Source organism: Malaclemys terrapin, chromosome 2 (genome assembly GCF_027887155.1).
Source record: "Malaclemys terrapin pileata isolate rMalTer1 chromosome 2, rMalTer1.hap1, whole genome shotgun sequence".
NCBI lineage: Eukaryota > Metazoa > Chordata > Testudines > Emydidae > Malaclemys > Malaclemys terrapin.
The window spans coordinates 24,699,704-24,726,049 of NC_071506.1; the positions used below are offsets into that span (position 1 = coordinate 24,699,704).

Sequence of the window (26,346 nt, forward strand, 5' to 3'; positions counted from 1 at the left end):
AACTTCCTCTTTTTACCATGTTTCTCTCTTCTTTGAAGACTGTCTTTGTAGGCTATGGTCCCACATTCAAGCACAAGACCAAAGTACCTCCATTTGAAAATATTGAACTTTACAACATTATGTGTGGTAAGCTACTCCATTTTTAAACTACTTTTGCCAACAAAGCTTTCAGAGGTTGGTGTAGGCACAACTTATGCTTGTGTTCTGGGCCACTGCCTTCTCCCCTAGCACTGCACTGTTGCTTGCCCTTTGGATGGAAGGACAGAATGCACAGAGGCCTATGTTTGTTCTGCTCCAACAATTGGAGTGCATTCACATTGTGTTTCTGCTGGCAGCTCCTCGGATATCAAATATAGAGGGCTACAATCTAGTATGTCTGTTCTTCATTAGCCCTGGGAGCTAGACTTGTGCCCAGAGAGGGCTTCTGCCCCTGCATCCCATGCGTGGCAGCGCAGGCGTTATTTTGCCACTACCGTGCCTCTTGTTGGCGATAATTGTTTTCAAAACTCTTACTGCAGCAATGAAGTAGAGAAGCTAGGTATGGCAATGCATGAATATAATTTTATGATCCTGTCTTTAATGTACATTTCCTTTTACAGTAAAACTTTCCACCTGAGGATTTCAAAAGAAGCTGCACATATTCATTTATAAACATGAAACACATCTGTGTGTTTATATAATTATTCCCATTTATAGATGAGGAGGCTAATTGGTCTTGAGGTCTCAGAAGTCAATAGCAGAGTTGGAAATAGAACCAAGATCATTTTTTACTTTGTCTCCTGCTTTAACCAGTAGACCACACTTCCTTTCAGATATGAACCAGTCGAGAGATCACACTGGAACAGAACTATCATCATTAACATGATGTCCCTTTGTGCAAATCACAATAACAGCTCATTGTGTCTGCTCCTCTTCTCCAAATGTGTGCAATATTGAACTTTCCTGTGGTGTTATGTGGCTTATTTAATGTTTGTACAGTACCAGGAAATCCTGGATGAAAGATTCCAAAAAAAAATGTTTTAGTGGGGATGTTAAATGCTGTATATCAGTTTGACTTTTTTAGTATTTTTTAAGACTGATAGTGCTATCAGGTTTAACCAAGCATGCTGCAGGTTTGCCCTCTAAGGCATTGATCCTCATTGGAGCCTCTTGGGGTACATCTACTCTGCAACACCCCCGCCCCATGGCAGCAAGTCTCAGAGCTTGGATCAACTGACTCGGTCTTGCAGGGCTGGCACAATGGGGCTAAATATAGCAATGTAGATTCTCCCCCCCCCCCCCCCCTTGGGCTCTGACCCCTCCCACCTCCCCGGGTGAGTGTTCTTAGCCCCTTAGTGTGGGCCCCGCAAGCCTGAGTCAGTTGATCTGGGCTCTGACACTCGCTGCTGCAGGTGTTTTCCCTGCCCCTCCCTGCCCCCTATGTATACGTGCCCTAGGAGTTACGGTAATAAAAATGTTTAATAGTAGTAGCAGTTTCTCCACCTAGCTATAATACTAAATCTTATTCATAGATTCATAGATTCTAGGACTGGAAGGGACCTCGAGAGGTCATCGAGTCCAGTCCCCTGCCCGCATGGCAGGACCAAATACTGCCTAGACCATCCCTAGTAGACATTTATCTAACCTACCCTTAAATATCTCCAGAGACGGAGATTCCACAACCTCCCTAGGCAATTTGTTCCAGTGTTTAACCACCCTGACAGTTAGGAACTTTTTCCTAATGTCCAATCTAGACCTCCCTTGCTGCAGTTTAAACCCATTGTTTCTGGTTCTATCCTTAGAGGCTAAGGTGAACAAGTTCTCTCCCTCCTCCTTATGACACCCTTTTATATACCTGAAAACTGCTATCATGTCCCCTCTCAGTCTTCTCTTTTCCAAACTAAACAAACCCAATTCTTTCAGCCTTCCTTCATAGGTCATGTTCTCAAGACCTTTAATCATTCTTGTTGCTCTTCTTTGGACCCTTTCCAGTTTCTCCACATCTTTTTTAAAATGCGGCGCCCAGAACTGGACACAATACTCCAGCTGAGGCCTAACCAGAGCAGAGTAGAGCGGAAGAATGACTTCTCGTGTCTTGCTCACAACACACCTGTTAATGCATCCCAGAATCATGTTTGCTTTGTTTGCAACAGCATCACACTGTTGACTCATATTTAGCTTGTGGTCCACTATAACCCCTAGATCCCTTTCTGCCGTACTCCTTCCTAGACAGTCTTTTCCCATTCTGTATGTGTGAAATTGATTTTTCCTTCCTAAGTGGAGCACTTTGCATTTGTCTTTGTTAAACTTCATCCTGTTTAACTCAGACCATTTCTCCAATTTGTCCAGATCATTTTGAATTATGACCCTGTCCTCCAAAGTAGTTGCAATCCCTCCCAGTTTGGTATCATCCGCAAACTTAATAAGCGTACTTTCTATGCCAATATCTAAGTCGTTGATGAAGATATTGAACAGAGCCGGTCCCAAAACAGACCCCTGCGGTACCCCACTCGTTACGCCTTTCCAGCAGGATTGGGAACCATTAATAACAACTCTCTGAGTACGATTATCCAGCCAGTTATGCACCCACCTTATAGTAGCCCCATCTAATTTGTATTTGCCTAGTTTATCGATAAGAATATCATGCGAGACCGTATCAAATGCCTTACTAAAGTCTAGGTATACCACATCCACCGCTTCACCCTTATCCACAAGGCTCGTTATCCTATCAAAGAAAGCTATCAGATTGGTTTGACATGATTTGTTCTTCACAAATCCATGCTGGCTATTCCCTATCACCTTACCACCTTCCAAGTGTTGGCAGATGATTTCCTTAATTACTTGCTCCATTATCTTCCCTGGCACAGAAGTTAAACTAACTGGTCTGTAGTTACCTGGGTTGTTTTTAGTTCCCTTTTTATAGATGGGCACTATATTTGCCCTTTTCCAGTCTTCTGGAATCTCTCCCGTCTCCCATGACTTTCCAAAGATAATAGCTAGAGGCTCAGATACCTCCTCTATTAGCTCCTTGAGTATTCTAGGATGCATTTCATCAGGCCCGGGTGACTTGCAGGCATCTAACTTTTCTAAGTGATTTTTAACTTGTTCTTTTTTTATTTTATCCGCTAAACCTACCCCCTTCCCATTAGCATTCACTATGTTAGGCATTCCTTCAGACTTCTCGGTGAAGACCGAAACAAAGAAGTCATTAAGCATCTCTGCCATTTCCAAGTTTCCTGTTACTGTTTCTCCCTCTTCACTAAGCAGTGGGCCTACCCTGTCTTTGGTCTTCCTCTTGCTTCTAATGTATTGATAAAAAGTCTTCTTGTTTCCTTTTATTCCCGTAGCTAGTTTGAGCTCATTTTGTGCCTTTGCCTTTCTAATCTTGCCCCTGCATTCCTGTGTTGTTTGCCTATATTCATCCTTTGTAATCTGTCCTAGTTTCCATTTTTTATATGACTCCTTTTTATTTTTTAGATCGTGCAAGATCTCGTGGTTAAGCCAAGGTGGTCTTTTGCCACATTTTCTATCTTTCCTAACCAGCGGAATAGCTTGCTTTTGGGCCCTTAATAGTGTCCCTTTGAAAAACTGCCAACTCTCCTCAGTTGTTTTTCCCCTCAGTCTTGATTCCCATGGGACCTTACCTATCAGCTCTCTGAGCTTCCCAAAATCTGCCTTCCTGAAATCCATTGTCTCTATTTTGCTGTTCTCCCTTCTACCCTTCCTTAGAATTGCAAAGTCTATGATTTCATGATCACTTTCACCCAGGCTGCCTTCTACTTTCACATTCTCAACGAGTTCCTCCCTATTTGTTAAAATCAAGTCTAGAACAGCTTCCCCCCTAGTAGCTTTTTCAACCTTCTGAAATAAAAAGTTGTCTCCAATGCAGTCCAAGAATTTGTTGGATAGTCTGTTCCCCGCTGTGTTATTTTCCCAACATATATCCGGATAGTTGAAGTCCCCCATCACCACCAAGTCTTGGGCTTTGGATGATTTTGTTAGTTGCTTGAAAAAAGCCTCATCCACCTCTTCCACCTGGTTAGGTGGCCTGTAGTAGACGCCTAGCATGACATCTCCCTTGTTTTTTGCCCCTTTAAGCCTAACCCAGAGACTCTCAACACTTCCGTCTCCTATGTCCATCTCTACCTCTGTCCAAGTGTGTACATTTTTAATATATAAGGCAACACCTCCTCCCTTTTTCCCCTGTCTATCCTTCCTGAGCAAGCTGTACCCATCCACACCAACATTCCAATCATGTGTATTATCCCACCAAGTTTCAGTGATGCCAACAATGTCATAGTTGTATTTATTTATTAGCACTTCCAGTTCTTCCTGCTTATTCCCCATACTTCTCGCATTTGTATATAGGCATCTAAAATACTGGTTTGATCTTTCCTCCCAGTTTTTTCCTGACTCTCCTTTCTCTCTGCCAATATAGCCCACACTCCCTCTTGTTTCCGACTCATTTCCCCGGTCTCCATGTTCCCCACTTACCTGTGGGCTTTGCTCACCTGTCCCCGTCGAACCTAGTTTAAAGCCCTCCTCACTAGGTTAGCCAGTCTGTGTCCGAATAGGGTCTTCCCTCTCCTCGAAAGGTGAACGCCATCTCTGCCTAGCAGTCCTTCCTCGAATAGCATCCCGTGGTCTAGGAAGCCAAAGCCCTCCTGGTGACACCATCTTCGCAGCCAGGCATTCACCTCCATGATGCATCTGTCTCTGCCCGAGCCCCTACCTATTGTTCCTATCATGGGAATTTCCAACACTGTCTAATTGCAAAACAGGCTTCTCTGATGTGGACAAAGGCTTAGTACTGTTCTTTGGTTAAATTTAAAGTAATTCTCTCTACTTCATGGGTATAAAGTAGTTGGTGTCTTGTTTCTAGCCATCTAGGAAATGGGCACTGTGTACTGATGTATACAATGTAGTACAGTTACAGTTTTAGAACCCTGCTTCTGTGTTTGATGTCTTGTCAGATCTGCTTGGATTAAAGCCCGCTCCTAATAATGGAACCCATGGAAGTTTAAATCACTTGCTGAGGAGCAATGCATTTAAACCGACCATGCCAGATGAAGTTGCAAGGCCGCTCTATCCTGTAGCTGCATTTTCTGCATCTGAATTTGATTTGGGCTGTACATGTGATGACAAGGTAGACTCATGGATTTATTCATACTGGTGTCATTAAGGATAATTGTCTTGTACTGTAGGTTAGGGGGATATTGCATGTTCTCCCTTTAAGAGAAGGAGGTTCTAACGTTTAAGTATCCCTTTGATTCCCTCATGCCGTTAAGAGTCTTTCATACACTTTGGAATATTTAGTGTAATGTGTCCTTCACAATAAGGTTGTTAGAGTGCTAGTATTGCTTTGCTAAATAAATAGTGAACATGAGATGTCAGAGAATGCTCTTATGGTTCAGCTGTTAATCTTTTTCACTTTTTATTTTTTTTATTTTTATAAAGAACAAGTTGGATGAACTCAATAAGCGCTTTCATGTCAAAGGAACAGAAGGTAAGGACATGGTGGTTAATAAACATTTATTTTCTTCATTTTCAGTGGTGGTTTACTACATTTAAAATCAACCAACATTCAAACTAATGAGAATTTCTAAAATACAGTAAACTCATGCACTTGTAGTGTCTCTGTGTGTAGATTTTAGAAGCGTAGTCTGGCAGTTACTAAATCAGACCTAAAGTCCATTAGCTCAGCATCCTGTTTCTGAAAGTGGTCAGAAGAAGATACAAGCAACTCCATGTTAGACAGATGTAGGATAATTGTATCCTAATCCTTAAAAGAGATGGGCTCACAATGTGAAGCATATTGTTTTGTGTTCCTTGCCAAATGTTTTAGCATTAAGTAGAATAGCTCTGAATATTCTTATCAATATAAATGTCCAATTTCCTTCTAGAATCTTGCTAGATTCCATTAGCCATGTTTGTGTGAGCTTGAGCTGGACTGAGCTTTGTAAACGTTTCCCTGCTACTTTAGCAAATCTTGTGGGGTTTTTTTGGAATTGGATCCTGAGCTACCTCCAGTCATGCGTTTGCGGTCTTTTGGTATAGCTTTCGTAAATCTTTCCCTTTCCTTAATTCTAGTAATACAAACAATTGTGCAGGTCATTCTTTACAAGTAAAATTATTCCCTGCTTCTGCAAGTTTAATTACTTTTCTATAGGTTGTCATCATAAAGCATAAGGCACCAGATGAAATTTAGGTCTAACATTTTTAACTACCTGTAATTCTGCTGTTATGCCTGTCACTAAACCAATGTCCTCATCAAAAACAGAATTAATCTTTTCTTTTCACTATGGAATCTAACAGTAGTGCATGGGAGGCATACTACTACAACTTTGTCTTAAACCAATTTCTGCTAATTAATGAAGGAATATTTCATTCTGTACCAAGTAATGGTAATAGCAAACAGGTACCACTGTACTTGCAGGCATCCTGAAACCTTAATCTTGCTTTGGTTATAACTTTTTTTTTTTTTTTTCAACATTTTATCAGTTTTTTTTCTTAGTATACTGTGAATACATTTGTTCTTGTACGTGTCTTCAGAAAGTGGCTACTGTAGCACCTATGTCAATTTCAATCATCATATTTAAGTAGTCTATATTTGTTAATCCAACACAAAACACTTGAATCACACTTATTCTAAGCTAGAGGTGGCCAAAACTAGGGATTTCTGGTTTGCAGGACATGTTGACGTTTCTTAATTTGGTTTCATTCTAAATCAGAACAAAACCAAGATTATTATTATTATTATTATTATTATTTTTTTTTTTTTTTTGTAATTTCTCACAAACTGCAAATCCGCCTCCCTCTTCCTGAAAAATCACTTCAGAAACACTGACGCAGGCTGTTTCCAAAAATGAATAGGCTCCCTGGACTCATAGCTGCTGGCTGAAATTGACATTCTTGTCAAGTTTCACCACTGCTTTCTGGAGGAGCATGGTTCTGTATGCAGGGGAGCCCAGCATCTAGTGGACTACTTGTTTGCTCACATGCCAGAATGGAGCTGCAGGTCTGGTAGTTCCTCTGTTGAGCCACCCACCCCAAGGCTAGGGTGACCAGATGTCCCAGTTTTTTATAGGGACAGTCCTGATACTGGGGGCTGGGCGGGGGCAGGGGTTTAATATGGGCTCCTATTACCTCCCCACCCCCATCCTTATTTTTCATGCTTGCTATCTAGTCACCCTCCCCCCATGGCTATTCTGAATCTAAGCCGTTCCACTGTCATTCTGTGTTTGGGGGATGGATGGGATGGGAAGAATTTCTCTCCTTTTTATCCTTTTTGAAGTCTAAACTACTGTATTTCTATAGCAGTCATCTCCGTTAGTTAGACTGGGTGCTTAAATGGGCATGTGTTAGACACATTGATTTTGGCTGGGTTTTTTCTTCTTTGTTATTACATGTAATTTAATGTAACTTCCTCCAATTTCTAGAGAAACACCTCCTGTACGGACGTCCTGCGGTGCTTTATCGTACCAAGTACAATATCTTACATCACCAAGACTTTGAAAGTGGTTACAGTGAAACATTCCTGATGCCTCTCTGGACATCATACACTATTTCAAAACAGGTCAAATTTATCTTTCATTTTGAAAAATGACACTGCTTACCTGTATTCCTGGAGTCTTAAAATTTCCTTTTCCTTCAGGGAATTTCCTGCTTGGAATAACGTAGATTTCCAATCTAAAGAGCACTTCCACTCTCCATGAAAAGTGGAATTTTAAGGACCATATGCTGCTTGTTGTTGGCTTTTTGTTTGTTTGTTTTAAACATTTAATCCAGGATTTGTTTTTCTGCAACAGAATGTCTCGTTTAATCAGCTAATTTATCAAGTTGTTTCCAATGAGAATTCCTACTACTAGATTGCTGAAGTAGACTGTCTCAAGGAACAGGTTTTTACTATAGAGGTTGATGGATATATTTTCTATTATAGAGGATCCTTCATCTTATCTGTTGATTATTTGAAATCATTATGCTTCACATAACATTCTTTATTGATGTTGGGCGTAAACAAGTCACACTCTTTTGTTCTTGACTTCTTTTCCTGGAATTATATTTACAGTTTGTTCCATGTATGCCTTTCAATGCAGGCAGAGGTATCTGGTGTCCCTGAGCATCTGTCTAACTGTGTGAGGCCTGATCTGCGCATTTCTCCAGGAAACAGTCAGAGCTGTTCAGCCTACAGAGCAGATAAACAAATGACTTATGGATTCCTTTTTCCTCCTCGTAAGTTTAAATAGGATGTCTGTAGAATATAAAGGAGGTATTCTGTATGCAGCTACTTTTGGTTTCCTAGAGATTTTTGAGCTTCCTCTTGTCTGTTAGGGAATTTTTTCCCTAGGAAAAAGAAGGCACAAGGTCTGTATGGGGTTGAGGGTTTTTAAGTGTCACAGAAGAGAGATTTTATAGCCTCAGTATTACCAGTTTTTTTTTTTTTCTTGTGGTGAGACCACAGTAACCCAATGGAACTGTTATCAGCTAAATCTAACTCTGTTTTACTTGTACATGATTTTGACTACTATATGAATTTCAGTTGTCTTTCACTGAACTTTTCAGAAGCAGAAACTCAAATATCCATTCAGCTAGTCAGTCAATCTGTTTATTATCAAAAAGAATGATTTGATCAGTCCAGAAGTACTTGCATGGAAAGATGATGTCTGGAAATAGAGAAGGACTCTCTTGTCTAGCAGTCAAAGACAAAACAAGACCTCAGTGGTTGAAAGTTAAATTTGAAACTTGACAAATTCAAAAGTGGAAATAAGATCTAAATATTTAACAATTAGAGTAATTAACCATTAGAATAGCTTCCCAATATGGCAAATATTTCCATCTCTCTTAATCTTCAAGTCAAGTCTGGATGTCTTTCTAAGAAATGCTGTAACTCAAATAAAAGTAACTGAGCTTGATGTAGAAATTACAGGCTGGAATTCTATAAGCTGATCTTATGTCTAACCCAGGTCATAGATCAGTGATCCCTTCTGAACTTAAAATCCATGGATATGAAATAAGATGATCACAAAAGAGACATTCTGTGCCATCAAATACTGGTTGAATAGTTTGAAATCTGGTATTTATTGTGTATGCAGTAATGATGAAGGGAGAGAGCCTCAGCTCGCAACATTTGGCATTACTCCTCTTTAAGTCAATGTACCTACGCCAATATACACCAGCTGAGAATCTGGCCAGCAGACTTCAATTCAAAATCCTAGAGAAATACAGCTACTGAATTTACTTGTCATAAGATTTAATAAACTATTAGTACATGTCACAACCAAAATTGATTAGTCTGAAAACTTAATGAGAATGGATTTCTGTATGTATGTAAAGGGAGATCAACAATTTGTCATGCATGTTGTGCAAATGATTATCTTAGGCTCTACTGGTTGACTTGCTTACCACTTCTTCAGTCTCTGGGGAGTGGATGGATATACCAGTCAGAATGAATGTCTGAGCAGACAGTTGCAGCCTTGGGGGATGACTTCCTCCCCTCTGACATACTAAAGGAAGGGTTGAAATGGGTTTTAAAAGGAGTATGTATGTTACAGAACTAAAGACAGTAGAGAGATGGATCATTTCTTGATTTTTCTGATCAGACTCTATTCTGCCTTGGAAGTGTGAGCCTTTTTTAAAAAAAAAAAAAAAATTGCAAAACAATACAGTACGATTATCACACCTCCTGAGAATGTACAAAAATAGAAACAAATTTAGCTAGTGGAAGATTGAAACAAGGACGAAAACCCTCTGTTCTCAGTCCATCTGTCATGTAAAGTAACAAGAAATTGTGTGTAATTAAATTAGTTTAATCTAGAGTCTCATTTAGAAGATAATCTTTCTTTTGATTACTGCCTGCAATTGTTTAATTTATTTTTCTTGAGTCTCTGAGATTTCTACTAGGAACTTTCATGTTAACACATCTTGTTCTATGACTTTCAGAACTAAGTTCCTCTGCAGAAGCTAAATATGATGCCTTTCTAATAACAAATATCATTCCAATGTATCCTGCCTTCAAAAGTAAGTATGACACTCTTGTGCATTACAGCTGATTCCATGCACCACTTAGCTAACTGATATAGATATCTTCCGAAAATGGTGTGGCTGCTGAACTATGGAATGAACTGATTTAGAGGTTTATTGGATAACTTTCAGCTGGCCTCTCTGACTACATGTATAGGAATACAGGTGGACCAAATGGATTTATCACAGATGGGGCTAAATGCATCTAAACAAAAAGTGAACTGACCTCAATCTAACTGAAACCCATTAACTTTTCTTTTGTTTTGTTTGTGCGCCGCTTTGCTTCCTAGTTTTGGTGGGAGGTAGCAAACTATCAGACTCTTCTGGTGGCATTTCTGGCTTGCCTGGAAGCAGAAAGTCTTGGAAAAGGCTCAAGAAGTAGCTCTTGTGAGATTTCCAACCTAAATTCTAGACCAGAGAGGTTTGGCTAAACCTCAAAACTCTGGGATGCTTTTCAAACCAAAGGAGGGTGTTAGCAAGCCTGTGGGTTTAAACAAGTGGTGATATACATAAGGAGCTTGAGCAAAGGTGGCAGAATGACAGTTACCTGATCAAACAGTGGAAAATCATTACTGATTACCCACTCTGAAGTCATGATTTATAAAAATGCTGTTTCCAGGAACATAATCATAGGACAAAACAACCATAAATTGCTCATATTGTGGTGTCATTTTTTTAAATTATAACTTGATGTTGGAATCCCCAACAACTCACAGAGTTCGCCAATGGAGGGGTTGATGGTCGTCATGATTGCTGTAGTACTTGAAGTATGCATGTGCTGTACAGAGGGAGAAGGTCCCTGTACAGAGGATTTTAAAATTTATAATGGGGAAGTGGAGGATATTTGAGTGAGCAGGACATCAGTTGAAAACATTACAATGTTCTTTAGTTACGTACACTTGCGGTTAGTTTCTTTCTTTTACTTTTTAAATACATTTGGGAGCTCTGTGTGTGTCCCATCTTTTATAAATGAAGATGCTTATAGGTTAAGGGAGGAAGAGTCCAGTATGTCAATCTATCTACATCGTTCAGAAGACACTGCTCTTCCATCATATGTTACAATATAACTAAGTCATTGCGGAGTCCACATAGTTCCAGAAATTAGATAATTAATATCTGAGGGAACCTCACTGAAAGGAATGTGCCTTTCATGCTCTTTTAGATTTGACCTTCCTTAGAGATTAGAGGTTTTGCTATTCAATTAATCAAAGCAGCACTGAGACTTTGTGCTTACAAAGAGCCAAGGACATTAAAAGTGTGTATGTGAATAGTCATCTCTGCTGCTAGAGAAGGAACAGCAAGCTTTCTGTGTAAGGTCTATTGCAATGCCAGCCTTTGAATGGTACTGTGCATTTCCTTTATCACTCATTAAAAAAATAATAAAGCACAAATCTAGAGCAGTGATACTCAGACTCAGTGGTTCAGGAGCCAGATTAGTGATCAACATTACTCAGAAGAGCCACAGTATTATTATTTTATCAACTACAGTTGGTTAACAACATAGCGAAAGCATCCTGATTGGTTAATAACTTATACTGGTTAATAGTTAAATCACACAGTGTTGTAGTATCATGTGCTGCAAAGAGCTGCAGTAGACATATTAAAGAGCCACTTGCAGTTCACGAGCCTCAGTCTGAGTATCCCTGATCTAGAGAAATGGAGGCTGTGTCTATACTGGCAATTGAACGACAAAACTTTTTCTCTTTCAGAGGTGTTAATTACCCCCCCACCCCCGCATCCCCAAACACACAAGTTTTGCTGCAACAAGTGCCACTGTGAATAGCGCGTTGTCAGCAGGAGTGCTCTCCTGCCGACAAAGCAAAAGACACTCATTGGGGGTGGAAATAGGAGAGCCGACAAACAGCAACTACACACAGCCATGTTGCTAAAAGCGATGTAGTGTAGATAAAGCCTCAGTGAAGCTACAATAAATCTTTAGTAAGACTTGATACTGTCTCACATGAGTTTCTCATAAACAAACTAGGAAATTTCAACCTAGATGGAGCTACTATAAGGTGGGGTGCATAACTGGTTGGAAAACTGTTCCCAGAGAGTAGTTATTGGTGGTTCACAGTCAAGCTGGAAGGGGAACATATCAATTGGGGTCCTGCAGGGATTCTGGTTCTGTTCAATATCTTCATCAATGATTTAGATAATGACATAGGGAACACACTTATAAAGTCTGTGGACGATACCAAGCTGGGAGGAGTTGCAAGTGCTTGGGAGGATAGGATTAAAATTCAAAATGATTTGCACAAACTGGAGAGAGGGTGTGAAGTAAATAGGATGAAATTCAATAAGGACAAATGCAAAGGTCTCCACAGAGGAAGGAAAAATCAGTTGCACACATACAAAATGGGAAATGACTGCCTAGGAAGGAGTACTGTGGAAAGGGATCTGGGGGTCATAGTGGATCACAAGCTAAATATGTGTGAATAGTGTAACACCATTGCAAAAACAGCAAACATCATTCTGGGATATTAGCAGGAATGTTGTAAGTAAGACACAAGAAGTAATTCTTCTGCTCTACTCTGCATTGATTAGGCCTCAGCTGAAGTATTGTGTCCAGTTCTGGGCATTTCAGGAAAGAGGTGGACAAATTGGAGAAAGTCCAGAGAACAGGAAAAAGATTATTAAAGGTCTAGAAAACATGACCTATGAGGGAAGATTGGAAAAAAAAAATGGGTTTGTTTAGTTTGGAGAAGAGAAGATTGAGTGGGGACATAAGTTTTCAAGTACATAAAATGTTGTCAAAAGGAGAAGGGGGGGGAAAATGTTCTCCTTAATTTCTGAGGATAGAACAAGAAGCAGTGGTTTAAATTGCAGGAAGGGTGGTCAAAGTCCACATTTCTTGGTCAAGGTATAGTCAAGGTCCAGATTTCAGAGAAAATAAGAAACTAACAATAATGATAAGAAGTAAATAGATTTTGGGGTCCATTTGAAAGCATCTGGTGGTTTGAGGTTGGCTCTGGTCCACCTATTGACTATCCCTGGTCTAATAATACTTTGTTCTGCTATGTGGGCAGGGGACTGGACTATATGATCTCTTGAGGTCTCTTCCAGTCATATGATTCTGATTCTACAATAATGCCTCTGATAGCTGCATGCATAATATGAATGAGAACTGTTTGGATTTTTATCCTTGCACATAATGCGTATCTAGAAACTCCTATCTAAGCATTAGTTTGCTCACTAAAGGTAATCTTGTGTCTTTGCACAGAGGTATGGAATTATTTTCAAAGGGTTTTGGTGAAGAGGTATGCAACTGAACGAAATGGAGTAAATGTCATAAGTGGACCAATCTTCGATTATGACTATGATGGTTTGCATGACACGCCAGAAAAGATAAAGCAGTAAGAGTTTATATTTAAATGTATTAACTGTTCTTAATGGCTATCTAAAAATATAATATTTCCCAATTAGTTGGTATTTGGGCTCGAGGTACAAGGTGCTAACTTGTAAAGCCAAGAATCAAGTTATTTGAAGTCAATATGAATGATCTGGTAAGCATAAGTTTCTTGTTGAAGGATTCTCCGGACTAAATGCCCTTATGGGGGCGGGGGGCAATAAAAAAGCAATTCGCTCCGTTCTAGATAACAACAATGGAACTACTGATCACCAGAGAATTCCCTACCTTGACCTTGTAGAGTTTATATTCTGACCTGGAGTGTTCATTCATCCTTCCTATGATGGCAACTTTGATGGGAACCTCACTAACTACAGTATTTTACAATACTTTTACTTTGTAAGTGTGGAGCACATTCTGCTTACATAGCTTGCAATGCAGTGCTAAGGACAATAAGGCTATTGAGTTAATTACTCAAGTTTTTTTGTTAATTTATGTTGAACAATGCTTTCCTATCAATAATCTTGAAATCCTTAATCGGAAGGTATATTCTAGAATCTTTACATCTGCTTATAATATGTGTGGTGCTCTCTAAGTCTACAGTAACTACTTGATTCATTTTATGATGGTGACTTACATCAAGAGAGCCTGTCGACTTCTAGAGCCACAGTCCGAGCTGCACTCACCATAGTTTAGGGAGAAGGAGAGAAAGTAAAGTGGGCTGTTTTGCCATCTTTGTAGACCCTAGATTTTGGGACCTTTTGTGGACCACTACAGTTCCCACTGTAAATTGGAGCAAGCTAAAGACTTGGATATTTTTTCTAAGAGGGATAATCTAGTTCAGTCAGATACCATTGGAATTCATATGGGAATTAATGAGTGAAATTTTATGGTCTGTGTTATGTAGAAGCAGAGATATAATGGCTATGCCTTACTCTAGGTCCATGTCTAAAGCCCCAGCTCCTGGAGTCATATTACATTAAAATCTCAGCATTCATTTTAAAAAAGTTTGTAGAGCCCTCAAGGTTGCAAAGAAAATCTTGTAAACATGTAGCCTGTCTGCCTGTCCGAGTCTGTAGATAGCCAGAAACAATAGCTCCGAAATTTGAATGGCAGAGGTGAAACCTCTCTGCAGGCCCTGTCACTACCACCGCAACAGAGTGGTCTGTATGGACCCTTTTTGGCAATAAAATCTATGAATAACTTATCAATGGCTGACAACTTCAGTGGGGCCATTCCAGGAATAACCAGAGTGTAGAGGCATTCTAGCCACACCCATCATTCCAGGGCCTGAGGAGAGAAGGGGAAATGGATGCAGAGCGGCTATGCTGACTTGAAGATTTCCTATATGCTGAAGGAGTTCTCTTGGCTGAATCAAGAATCCAGACTCTGGACCCCCATGTTGAGGAATTGTTTTCTTTGCTTGGTTCCTGGTCTGTAATGAAGCCCTGTAAATAGGGTTATTGGGCAACAAGTAGGAATTAATTTTAGAATGTTTCAACTGTATTTAATTATGCAGAACTTGGAGCCTCCTAGTGACCTCTCTACCTACATTTACCCACATTCTAACTGAAGAGGACACCTGTCTGTGAAGGTGGACAGCACTACATACAAATAGCACTTCACAAGGAATCTCGTATCCAGGAGTCCATCTAACAGATTTTGCTAAACGTTTGTTTGTGTTTTCCTCCTAGGTATGTGGAAGGCAGTTCAGTTCCAGTTCCAACTCATTACTACAGTATCATAACTAGCTGTTTAGATTTCACACAGCCTGCTGATAAATGCGATGGGCCACTATCCGTTCTTTCATACATACTTCCCCACCGGCCTGACAATGATGAGAGCTGCAATGTAAGTTCAAATAGGCCCTGCTACATTAGTTTACATAACTAGTATGTACAGACATAGTCATGGGTAAAATCCCATTTAGTGACTTTTTAAAAAAATGATTATTGAACACTTACGAGATCTTAAACCAAAATGTCTTGCCTGTACTCAGACAAGGAATTGGTGGCAGAGCTCGGACAATACTCAGGACTCCTGCCTCTAGTCCGAGGCCCCTATTCTAATCATTAGGCTATAGTGATCCCTCCGCCCACCCCCTGACCTAGCAAAAGAAGGTGTGGAACTATTACCACTCACTATCTTTAAGGAAAAAAACAAACCCTAAAATGTTGTGTTAAACATGAAAATGGTTACATGGAGTATGGAGATGCAATGATTTGGCAGCAGAGTAAATAACTGACTTATAGGGTCATAACACATGGCAGAACTCCTAATGAAGTCACTTTGGAGCTGCGCAGCAGGAAAAGTTCAATATACAGGCCAGAATATGTTACATGGTAGCAGACAACTGGATGTTTTCGTGGGGGGGCGGGTCCATTGTGAAGACTTAACTCTAGCTACAACTCACATCTTTATAGTGTCTGCCTGCCATGGTATTCCAGGTGCTTCATCCAACATAGTTAAAACATAAAAATAAAACACCACTTGGGGGTTTTGTGTTTATCTGGGATTGCGGAAGCAAAGAGATGCTCTACGTGTTCTGTTCCTGCATTTTCTTGGGGCCAAAAGACTCTTGCTCTTTTAGATCAGAGATAAGACTATTTATAGTTGCAGAAGCTTGGTAAAGTACAATGGATCTAGTCCATATGGGGATTTTAAATTTTAACATCTGAATGTTTATACATGGTCCAAACATCAGGAGAGCCAGTGCACAAAACAAAGCAATGGAATACTGCATTCTGTGTGAACTGCAAGTAGCCTAGCACTTCTGCCTAAACTTAATTTTTCTCCGAGAAATCTTTCCTGGTGAGTTCTTCTCTGTAGGTTGCCAGGAGTCTGTTTCCTGAATCAAAATGTTTATAGAATCATAGAAGATTAGGGTTGGAAGAGACCTCAAAAGGTCATCTAGTCCAACCCCCTGCTCAAAGAATGACCAACCCCAACTAAATCATCCCAGCCACAGCTTTGTCAAGCCAGGCCTTAAAAACCTTTAAGGATGGAGATTCCACCGCCTCCCTAGCTAACCCATTCCAGTGCTTCACCACCCTCCTAGTAAAATAGTTTCTCCTAATATCCAACCTAGACCTCCCCCCACTGCAACTTGAGACCATTGTTTCTTGTTCTGTCATCTGCCACCACTGAGAACAGCCTAGGAATCTCACCCCCCCCTTAGGTAGTTGAAGGCTGCTATCAAATCCCCCCTCACTCTTCTCTTCTGCAGACTAAATAAGCTCAGTTCCCTCAGCCTCTCCTCATAAGTCATGTGCCCCAGCCCCCTAATCATTTTCGTTGCCCTCCGCAGGGCTCTCTAATTTGTCCACATCCTTTCTGTAGTGGGTAGCCCAAAATGGGATGCAATACTCCAGATGTGGCCTCACCAGTGCTGAATAGAGAGGAATAATCACTTCCCTCGATCTGCTGGCAACGTTCCTACTAATGCAGCCCAATATGCTGTTAGCCTTTTTGGCAACAAGGGCACACTGCTGACTCTCATCCAGCTTCTCATCCACTGTAATCCCCAGGTCCTTTTCTGCAGAACTGCTGCTTAGCCAGTTGGTCCCTAGCCTGTGGCGGTGCATGGGATTCTTCCGTCCTAAGTGCAGGACTCTGCACTTGTCCTTGTTGAACCTAATCAGATTTTTTTTGGCCCAATCCTTCAATTTGTCTAGGTCACTCTAGACCCTATCCCTACTCTCCAGCGTATCTACTTCTCCCCCCAGCTTAATGTCAGCCGCGAACTTGCTGAGGGTGTAATCCATCCCATCATCCAGATCGTTAATGAAGATGTTCAACAAAACCGGCCTCATGACTGACCCCTGGGGCACTCCGCTTGATACCGGCTGCCAGCTAGACATCGAGCTGTTGATCACTACCCGTTGAGCCCATCAATCTAGACAGCTTTCTATCTACCTTATAGCCCATTCATCCAATCCATACTTTTTTAACTTCTGGCAAGAATACTGTGGGAGACTGAATCAAAAGCTTTGCTAAAGTCAAGGTATATCACATCCACCACTTTTCCCATATCCACAGAGCCATGGTGTATTTAGTATTGGTGCACAAAGCCAGAGCTCCTGTTCCAGCTACAAGTAGGAGTAATCTTTCCAAGTCCACCCACAATATGCCTGGAACACTGTTCCTCTTATCCATTAAGCACCTTTTCACTTCTTTCAATTCCTTCCTTGAAACCCCCAAATCTTTGAGCAGTCTTCTTCCTATCAATAATTCCCATGTTCTCTCTCTTGAATTTATTGCTTTATTTTTAGATTGTAAACTTTTTGGGAAGGGAATGTGTCTTATCAGTATTTAAACGCTGTGCGCTTTTTGGTGTAGGTATAAACTTATGATGCTGAGTTTATTTCATATATCGCCTTCCACTCTGAATCTCTCTACTGGCTCTCACTTCCCTGAATCAAGCCCCAGCTTCTAACCTTCAAAGCTCCTATAGCTTCACTGCTTCCTAAACCTCTGCCCTGATTTCCTCCTGCACCCACTCCTGTTTGGACACTTGGTTCAAATCTTTGTTCTATGCCATGCTGCAGGCCTAAGCCTTTCTGCTAATATAATCATTGCTTTCACTCCTCTGTCAAGACAGCTAGTCTTACTTATTCATGAAATGTGCAAACGAATGGCCACACCTATTCTGTTTTTGTCTTGTTTGTCTTCACATTCGAATGAGAGGGACAGCTCAAAAACAACAAGGAGTCTGGTGGCACCTTAAAGACTAACAGATAGTTAGTCTTTAAGGTGCCACCAGACTCCTTGTTGTTTTTGTAGATACAGACTAACACGGCTACCCCCTGATATAGGGACAGCTCAGTGGTTTGAACATTGGCCTGCTAAACCCAGCGTTGTGAGTTTAATCCTTGAGGGGGCCACTTAGGGATCGGGGGCAAAATCAATACTTGGTCCTGCTAGTGAAGGCAGGGGTCTTGACTGGATAGGGTTACCATACGTCCGGATTTTCCCGGACATGTCCGGCTTTTGGGGGTTCAAATCCCCGTCCGGGGGGAAATCCCCAAAAGCCGGGCATGTCCGGGAAAATCGGGAGGGAGGGATGGAGGGCTCGGGCGGGGCCTCTTTGGCCGGGCCGGTGCGGGGCTGGGCCGGGGTCGCGGGGCCGGGGGCATGGTGCCGGGCCAGGCGGGGAGCCGGGGGCGCGGTGCTGGGCCGGGAGCCGGGCGGTGCGCCGGGCCGCGGGCCGGGGTAGCGGGGGGGTGCGCGGGGCCGCGAGCCGGGCCGGGGTAGCGGGGGGGTGCGCGGGGCCGCGAGCCGGGGTAGCGGGGGGGGGGTGCGCCGGGCCGCGGGGCCGGGCGGGGAGCCGGTCCGGGGTAGCGGGGGGGTGCGCGGGGCCGCGAGCCGGTCCGGGGTAGCGGGGGGGTGCGCCGGGCCGCGGGGCCGGGCGGGGAGCCGGTCCGGGGTAGCGGGGGGGGTGCGCTGGGCCGCGGGGCCGGGCGGGGAGCCGGTCCGGGGTAGCGGGGGGTGCGCCGGGCGGGGAGCCGGGGGTGCGCGGGGCCGCGGGCCGGTCCGGGGTCGCGGGGCCGGGCCGCTGGGGGGTGCGCGGGGCCGGGAGCCGGTCCGGGATAGCGGGGGGGGTGCGCTGGGCCGCCGGGGGCCGGCAGTGCTGGGCGGGCTGGGGGTGGTCGGCCGGGGCTGGCACCCCAGGGCCCGAGCCGACCCAGGCTGGCGCCGCCGGGGGGCCAGCCTGGGCCGCGCCTGCTCCCCCCACACCCCCCCTTACCAGCTTCAGGCTTCCCGCGAATTTAATATTCGTGGGAAGCAGGGGAGGGGGCGGAGACTTTGGGGAGGGGGCGGAGTTGGGGAGGGGGCATGGGCGGGGCTGGGGGAGGGGCCGAGGCCCCATGGAGTGTCCTCCATTTGGAGGCACAAAATATGGTAACCCTATGACTGGATGACCTTTCAGGGTCCCTTCCAGTTCTATGAGATATGTATATCTCCATACATTTTATTTTATTTATGCCTTTAGAGTATAAATTCATCAGGCTTAGTATCTGCTGTGCACCATTTGCTCCCTAAGCTTACAGTGCTGTATATATTTACAGTTGTGTGCATGTACCACACCACATAAATGATGGCTGTTTGCTATCTTCACATGGCAAAAAAACACTTCTAAACTTGATAATCTAGAAAAAATGTAATTGGGCAAAATGGCGCTGATCCTGAGATCACCATATCAGCTCTGTTCTTGCACCATGGTATTCCAGCTGATTCAAATGAGTGTCTGGCTGTGTCTAACCTCCGGTTCTATAGGGATGGGTGAACTTTGTGGGGTAAAAGAAGAACAATCCTTAACCTCTCCAAAACTTTTTTCTGAGATTTAAAAAATGACGCTCTTTTCCATTGTTCTGTTTTTTCACATCTCTGTGTTCCTGGGTTCTGTCTGGGGCTGAAAGATGATTTGCAAAAATTTTATGAATTAAACCTCACAGCAGCCATGCACAAATATAGTAGTAGTAGTCCCATTTCACCAATGGAGAAACTGAGATGCAGATACAGGCGCCGACTTTCCAAAGTGCTGGGGGAGGGGGAGTGCTCGACCCCTGGCTCTGTCCCAGGCCCCGCCCCACCCCCACTCTACCCTTTCCCCCAAGCTCCTAGATCTTGATTTGTCTTACAGACTTCTTGTTTTGGCTAGCTTCCTATTGGCATGTAGAGCTAAAGGTGAAATAGATTTGTCTCTGAGAAATACAGCAGATCAAAACAGACTGGCAGTGGGTCACAGAGATGTACTTTAGATCCACACTCTCTAACTCATTATTCAGTGCTTCACTCCCATGCTGTGCAAACAATCACTCCCCTCACTTACTGGCTGTCACAGAGTGACCCACAAACCTCACCTCTTGCGTCTCTGATATTTTTTGGTCATGTCTAATTGTTTCCTGTGGAGATTAGATATTAGATTTTAATGGCATAGGTTTGTTTTTACTTGGGGACTTTGTCAAGTTAATGAGGAAGAGATTAGTCTCAGGACCAAAACCAGAAACTAAAAACTTTTATGTAGAACTTGGTCTTAGGCAAGTTGGGCTAGTCACATGGAAGGATGATGCTGCTGAATGGCTATCACTATTATTCTTACAGTGAGGATTTATGGAAGATTAAAATAACAGAGTGGCATTGTTACTAGATGAGGCGAGGACACACTGGTCAGAGCAGAATGAGGCTGGGGCTAAAGTTTGAGATAAAGGTTCAAAGCCTAACCAGGGCTAGAACTTGTTTAGATAATATTGTGCCCAAGTTGCAAGCGGCTTTTGTGAGATTTTGATACAAAATGGCAGAAATATTGAGTGAGCAACAGATTTCCCAATAGCACCATCATCTGCTCCCACCAGGAGATCTACAACTATTCTTGTAAGACTCCTGACATATTGGGCCATTCTCAGGTAACTTCAACTCTTCTAAAAAGTTTTGGCCACATTTGAATCCAAATCCTAAAATTGAGACCTGACCCAAAACTATACCTCCGTGCATCCTTTATTTATCATTAATTGACTTTGAATGGAAGAGCATGTGAAGATCATGTGTTTGATGGAGATAACAAATCAGGAAAGGTACAGTACCCTTTCAAAGATCGGACAGATTCTGTACTAAAACTAAATCCAGTTGTTTTCATTTCAGAGCTCAGAGGAAGAATCCAAGTGGGTTGAAGATCTCTTGAAGATGCACACCGCACGAGTGCGTGACATTGAACAAATTACTAGCTTGGACTTCTTCCGAAAGACCAGCCGAAGCTACACAGAAATTCTCTCCCTAAAGACATACCTGCATACGTTTGAAAGTGAAATTTAACTTTCTAATTTTACTCAGTGCATCCTTCTATCAACTGGTGTATATTTTTATATTGTTTTTATATTTATTAATTTGAAACCAGGACATTAAAAATATTAGTATTTTAATCCTGTATCAAATCTTAAATATTAAGCCCTTGTGTCCGTTGTTTTGTTTCTCTAATGTTTAATGTAGGTATGGGTTTTTAGTGTGCTTGTAATACTGCAGCTTGCATCCTTAGTCACAGTTTTTAAGTGGTGCTGCAGAATCGATACTTGCATTGAGGAAATATTAATTTTCCAGTGCTCCTTTGCCATGTTTGTAGTCCTGTACTGTATATCAAAATACTGAACATGTAAAATTACATTAATTTACTGTTAACTATATGACAAATATTTAAACCCTTTAGACAAAAAGAATCTTAAATATAATAAACCACACATTCAGTTTTGTAATGTCTGTCTTTGCTTTCCTTTCCGAGGATATTTGAGTCACTGGAAGCTGAATGCTTCAGGCTTTCTTACTTGCGAAGCTTGAGCCAATTTGTCATGCTTGCAAGTGTGGTTCTGTTGTCTGAAGTTTCTGTGGCCCTTTTCTGATTCTAAGTGTGTAGGACATAATATGTAGTAGGCCAGGCAGTCAATACTGGCCAGTAAGCATTTCAGTGGAAGGTAGGGAGAGGAGCCCATCATAGCCCTCTTTCCCCAAACACAGAAGATCACCATATACATGCTGCAATTTTGGTGTTCTCTGGCCATGCCCCTCTTAACACAGGCAGAGGGAGGATGAAAAAAGGAGCCACACTTGGTAATATCACTCCCCCCCCTCCCCCGCCCTGCAAACAATACATTTTAAAGGTGTCTCTATCACTCTATCAGCATTTATTCCTATGGAAACTTGCTTTGTCCATTTGCGCCCCCCCCCCCCCCACCGATGCTGAGGGGAGATGAGACAGGCAGGGGTCCAGTGGAAGGATCAGTTCCAAAGAAAACCAGCAATTATCATGGAGGACAACCCCTAGCTCTTCATGCAGATGACCCAAGATCTGCAGAATTTCCCCATATATTTTGAGGGGGGATGTTTCGGTGTCACTCTGCCAGCTCTCACTATACAAGGAAGGTAACCACCACAACTTTGTGCACACACAACTGCATGGTACCTCAAACTCTGTATACTTATACTATGGTTCTGCTTTTAAAAATGGGCTTTGTAAAAATGGCAGCTTGGGTCCCTTATTTATCATGTGTCTCTGACTACCAGATCCAATTTGTTTAGTTTGCAAGTAGATTTGTTCTAATTGATAAGTACCCCAAACTCTCCCAGGGCTTAGTCAAGCTGGATTCTTTCCTTCTCGTAAATCATCACCAGTAACTGCCTAATTTAGCCTGTAAAACCTGTTGGCAACACCAGTGCAACTGCATAGTCTGCAGAATGTGCCTTCATAACACCTATGTAAACCTGCATACAGTTAATGGGGTTGCCCAGGTGTCATTGGGAGCACAATTCTAAAACAATGGAGTTGACTCTGTAATACACCCAGGTGTAAGCAAGGGCTTAATTTGATTTTCAGAGCTTCTGTTATTGGTCTGGAACACGAGATGTGAAGTATCCAACAAACCCTTGGGTGGATGGCAATCAGTGTTCAAGTCAAATACAGGGGCGTGGCTTGAGCAAAATTGAACTGGAGATTAATGGTAAACAATGCAGACTGAAGCCCATGCTACGGTTCTTAGAAAGCTGTTCTTCAGGGTAGAGTGGGATTTCCGTCTCTGTGGGGGCTTGCCATGTTTCTCTTACACAAATGTATGGCTGAGCATGTTGGGGAAAGAGGGAGCATGTTTTGGACTGAAGATGGATAGATGGCTTTGGGTGAGGGATATGCATATACGGATTAGGGCAAATCTGCTGACTGTAGCCAGTTTTGACAGAGTTTGGTGGTGGTGGTCAGGTTTTTATGACCTCATCGTAGCAATCTGCACCTTGGGAGGCAAGTTTGGGGATAAACCGAAGCCATTGTTTTTCAAACAACCTACGATTAATATTTCCATTGATTTTTATGAAGCTAATACTTTCAGTACTTTTCAATAATCCAACAGTCAGGTCTCTGTATTCTAATACAGATGCCAAAGTCAGCTTAATTTATCAATGAACACAACATTAGCATTTTAATAGGGAAGACTTTCAGATGAAGTACTAATGATTGTAAGGAAATAAGTGCACATAGCTTTGTTTGAGAAATGTTCTATTCTTGCAGCATAAAAGTTGTCTCTTGTGGTTGTCTGGTAGCACTGGAAGTATTTTATTTTTCTGTAGGCTGCAGGCAGGGCTTTGTCACCACAAACTTTAATTTCTTACATGTCCTACAAAGGGTATTTCCTTTAGATTGAAAACAGTTTCAAGTTAAGATGTCCCTGAAACTGATGACAATTATATAATTTGAATTCCTATAAACTGAATCTAAGACCACCAATACTGTGAGTTTGATCTTCAGGTCAATTTTAAATGATGTAATCCCTTTACATTTCCTCCAAATGAAAAATACACTGAGATATAACCATGGAGTACTAGATCTCTAAAAAACACTCTGCTTTAGGCACCAGTTAAAGAAATGACTGTCTGGGTCCCTGCTCTTGTATTTTAATTTCATTGAACAATGGTGGCTTAAAGATCTGTGTGTAAAGAAATGTGAAATTTAACTCCTCATTTCATATTGTCAAAGTATGCAGTGCTTTAGCTTCCATTGTGTTGACAGCAGGAAAGGCTATTCGCACCTTGCCCTAAACGGTTGTATAAGCTGTTAAATGTTTGCTGGAGTCCATCACCAGAGGTGGCTGCATTTGAGTAATGGGTGTGGTGACTTCTGAGTGTAAAATACTCCTTTGACGAAAGGCGCTATGTGAATGTAAGACTTTTCGAACAGAACTGAAGCTTTGAAAAGCTCCTCCAGATCTCTAAGGTAACACAATCCTGCTGGAGGAAGACTAAACATTTTAAAGCTAACTTTTAATTTCCCTATTGTGTTTCTTAAGAAAAGCAGCCAATTTATTGCAACCCAGTGGAAAGCCCTCCTGCATTCCACTCCCTTTGGGCCATTTTGAAAACATGCATAAAATACCTTGTGTGTCTTGCACTTCCCTTTCCACCGCAAATGTGAAGTTGTTACTTTCAAAGTTCTGATACTACCATGGCTTATGTTGTGTACAGAGTAGTCACTATCAGGAAAATGAATGGTTTCAGAGTAGCAGCCGTGTTAGTCTGTATAGAAGTGGGCTGTAGTCCACGAAAGCTTATGCTCTAATAAATTTGTTAGTCTCTAAGGTGCCACAAGTACTCCTGTTCTTTTTGAGGAAAATGAATGTTGAATTTGCCATCCAGGTGCATAAAATGTCCTATGTGGTGGTACTTTAGTGTTGGAATTCATTGCACAATGCAGAACGTCACAAGTATCATTACTGGATTTTCCTGTGAATATAATTGGGGGGGCAGTCCAGACCTTGAGGAATTGTAAGGCAGTGAAAACTGCAGATACCTTGCATATTAAACTGTTTTTCAGCTATGAGAAAAATCTTCCTTAGATTGTAGAGCTGGTCAGAAATGGGAATTTCAGTTCTACAGGAAATTCTCATATTTTCCCATGCCAAAGCCAAAATTTCCTGCAAAATTAAAATTCTGAGATTTCAGTTTGGGATGATCAAAACATGTTGCTTCGATAAGTTAAAATGTTTTGCTTGGACTTAAAATTTTGACTCATTTCAGTTGGACTCCTAATATAAATCGAAGTGGTAAAGTTAGTGCAAAACATTTTACCTTATTGAAATGACATGTTCTGATTTCCCCCTCTGCCTGTGAAATTTTCAGTCAGCATGTTCCTGGGAAACTGCTAAACAGGTCCTGCGTTCACCCTAGTGCTGGCTATATTTCAGTAATGGGAGAACAGTTTTCTATATTATATGCAGATTCTAAAGTGCTTTGGGCTCCCTATGGGAGAAAGGGACTATTGAAATGTTATCAGTAGCTCCACACCATATAATGGGTCTACTCCCAAGAGTGAAGTTACATGCATAAAAGTTTGCAAGATCAACCTTGTTGTATGGCTGCAGGCGATTACAGAACAAGCCCTCTAGTCCCCAACCTCTCAATGATTTATTTACAAAGGAATGGGTCCGCGCATCTTTAGATGGAATGCAGTTCTTGACATGTAAAATCCTTCAAAAAGCACATGATTTCATATCTTGCAGCCATCAGCTGTTTCAGGATAAGCACAGAATCTTGAATTCAGGAGTTGGCAGGATCTGTACTGTACGGAAAGGGGAGGAAGGCCTGACTCGTGAGTGATCTTGTTTTAGAACAGCTGGATTTGTAGTGTTTGTGTGCACCTGTATTATGTCACTTTTAAAATTTTAGAGTTCAATTACCTTTGAATTCACCTTTTTAAGGAAGCACTGCCATCTTCTCTTAAGAAACCACCCAGCTCAGGTGGACCATTCTCTGTTGGAGGATCTTCTTTGGATATATTGCTCACAACTCCAAGACCGAATGGGAAACCCCTTTTTCTTTTCAGAGTAGCAGCCGTGTTAGTCTGTATCCGCAAAAAGAACAGGAGTACTTGTGGCACCTTAGAGACTAACAAATTTATTAGAGCATAAGCTTTCGTGGACTACAGCCCACTTCTTCGGATATCTAATAAATTTGTTAGTCTCTAAGGTGCCACAAGTACTCCCTTTTTCTTTAAGAACTTTGCATAGGCCCTGTCTATTGTGTCCATCCTTAGATAGTGGAGCTGCTGCATGTTTTTCGACATTTTGGGTGACTACTAGAGAATTTTAATGCTCCTAGAAGTAGTTTGTGGCAGGTACTGCAAATCTGCTAAAGTACCTCTGATCTACAAGAGTCTGGTAATGTTTTAACTTAGAGCAGTGTATTTCATCTAGGGATCTTGTGCTGCTTTTACAGTCATGAATTAACTAATTTTCACCCCATTCCTGCAAGGTAGCTATTATCTGTTTTATAGATGGGGAAACCGAGGCACAAAAGTTGTCATTTGTTCCAGGCTGTGCATTCAACACATCTGCAGTGAGCTGTGAATAGTTCTATGCAGGAGGCTAGAATACCACTTTTCTGTTTTCATGCCCAGATCATTGCAATCCTAAACCTCTCCAGGGCAGAGTTGCCAAGGGTGAGAAAAGCATGTAGTAGTAATTCTATAAAGG

At 42.0% G+C, this 26,346-nt stretch overlaps 1 protein-coding gene across 5 annotated transcripts in view; it reads left to right on the forward strand.

Annotated features, from left to right (window-relative positions):
- The window catches only part of ENPP2 (ectonucleotide pyrophosphatase/phosphodiesterase 2), a 118,708-nt gene extending 97,121 nt beyond the window's left edge, over nucleotides 1-21,587 (forward strand). For all 5 annotated transcript variants that reach the window (XM_054018749.1, XM_054018747.1, XM_054018750.1 and 2 more), the window contains 9 exons: nucleotides 39-126; nucleotides 4,953-5,125; nucleotides 5,437-5,485; nucleotides 7,419-7,555; nucleotides 8,076-8,211; nucleotides 9,919-9,996; nucleotides 13,220-13,352; nucleotides 15,040-15,196; nucleotides 20,987-21,587. In XM_054018749.1, the coding sequence (XP_053874724.1) occupies nucleotides 39-126; nucleotides 4,953-5,125; nucleotides 5,437-5,485; nucleotides 7,419-7,555; nucleotides 8,076-8,211; nucleotides 9,919-9,996; nucleotides 13,220-13,352; nucleotides 15,040-15,196; nucleotides 20,987-21,157 (1,122 nt within the window). In that variant the 3' untranslated portion in view covers nucleotides 21,158-21,587. The remainder of the gene's footprint in view (nucleotides 1-38; nucleotides 127-4,952; nucleotides 5,126-5,436; nucleotides 5,486-7,418; nucleotides 7,556-8,075; nucleotides 8,212-9,918; nucleotides 9,997-13,219; nucleotides 13,353-15,039; nucleotides 15,197-20,986) is intronic.
- Nucleotides 21,588-26,346: the final 4,759 nt, after the last annotated feature.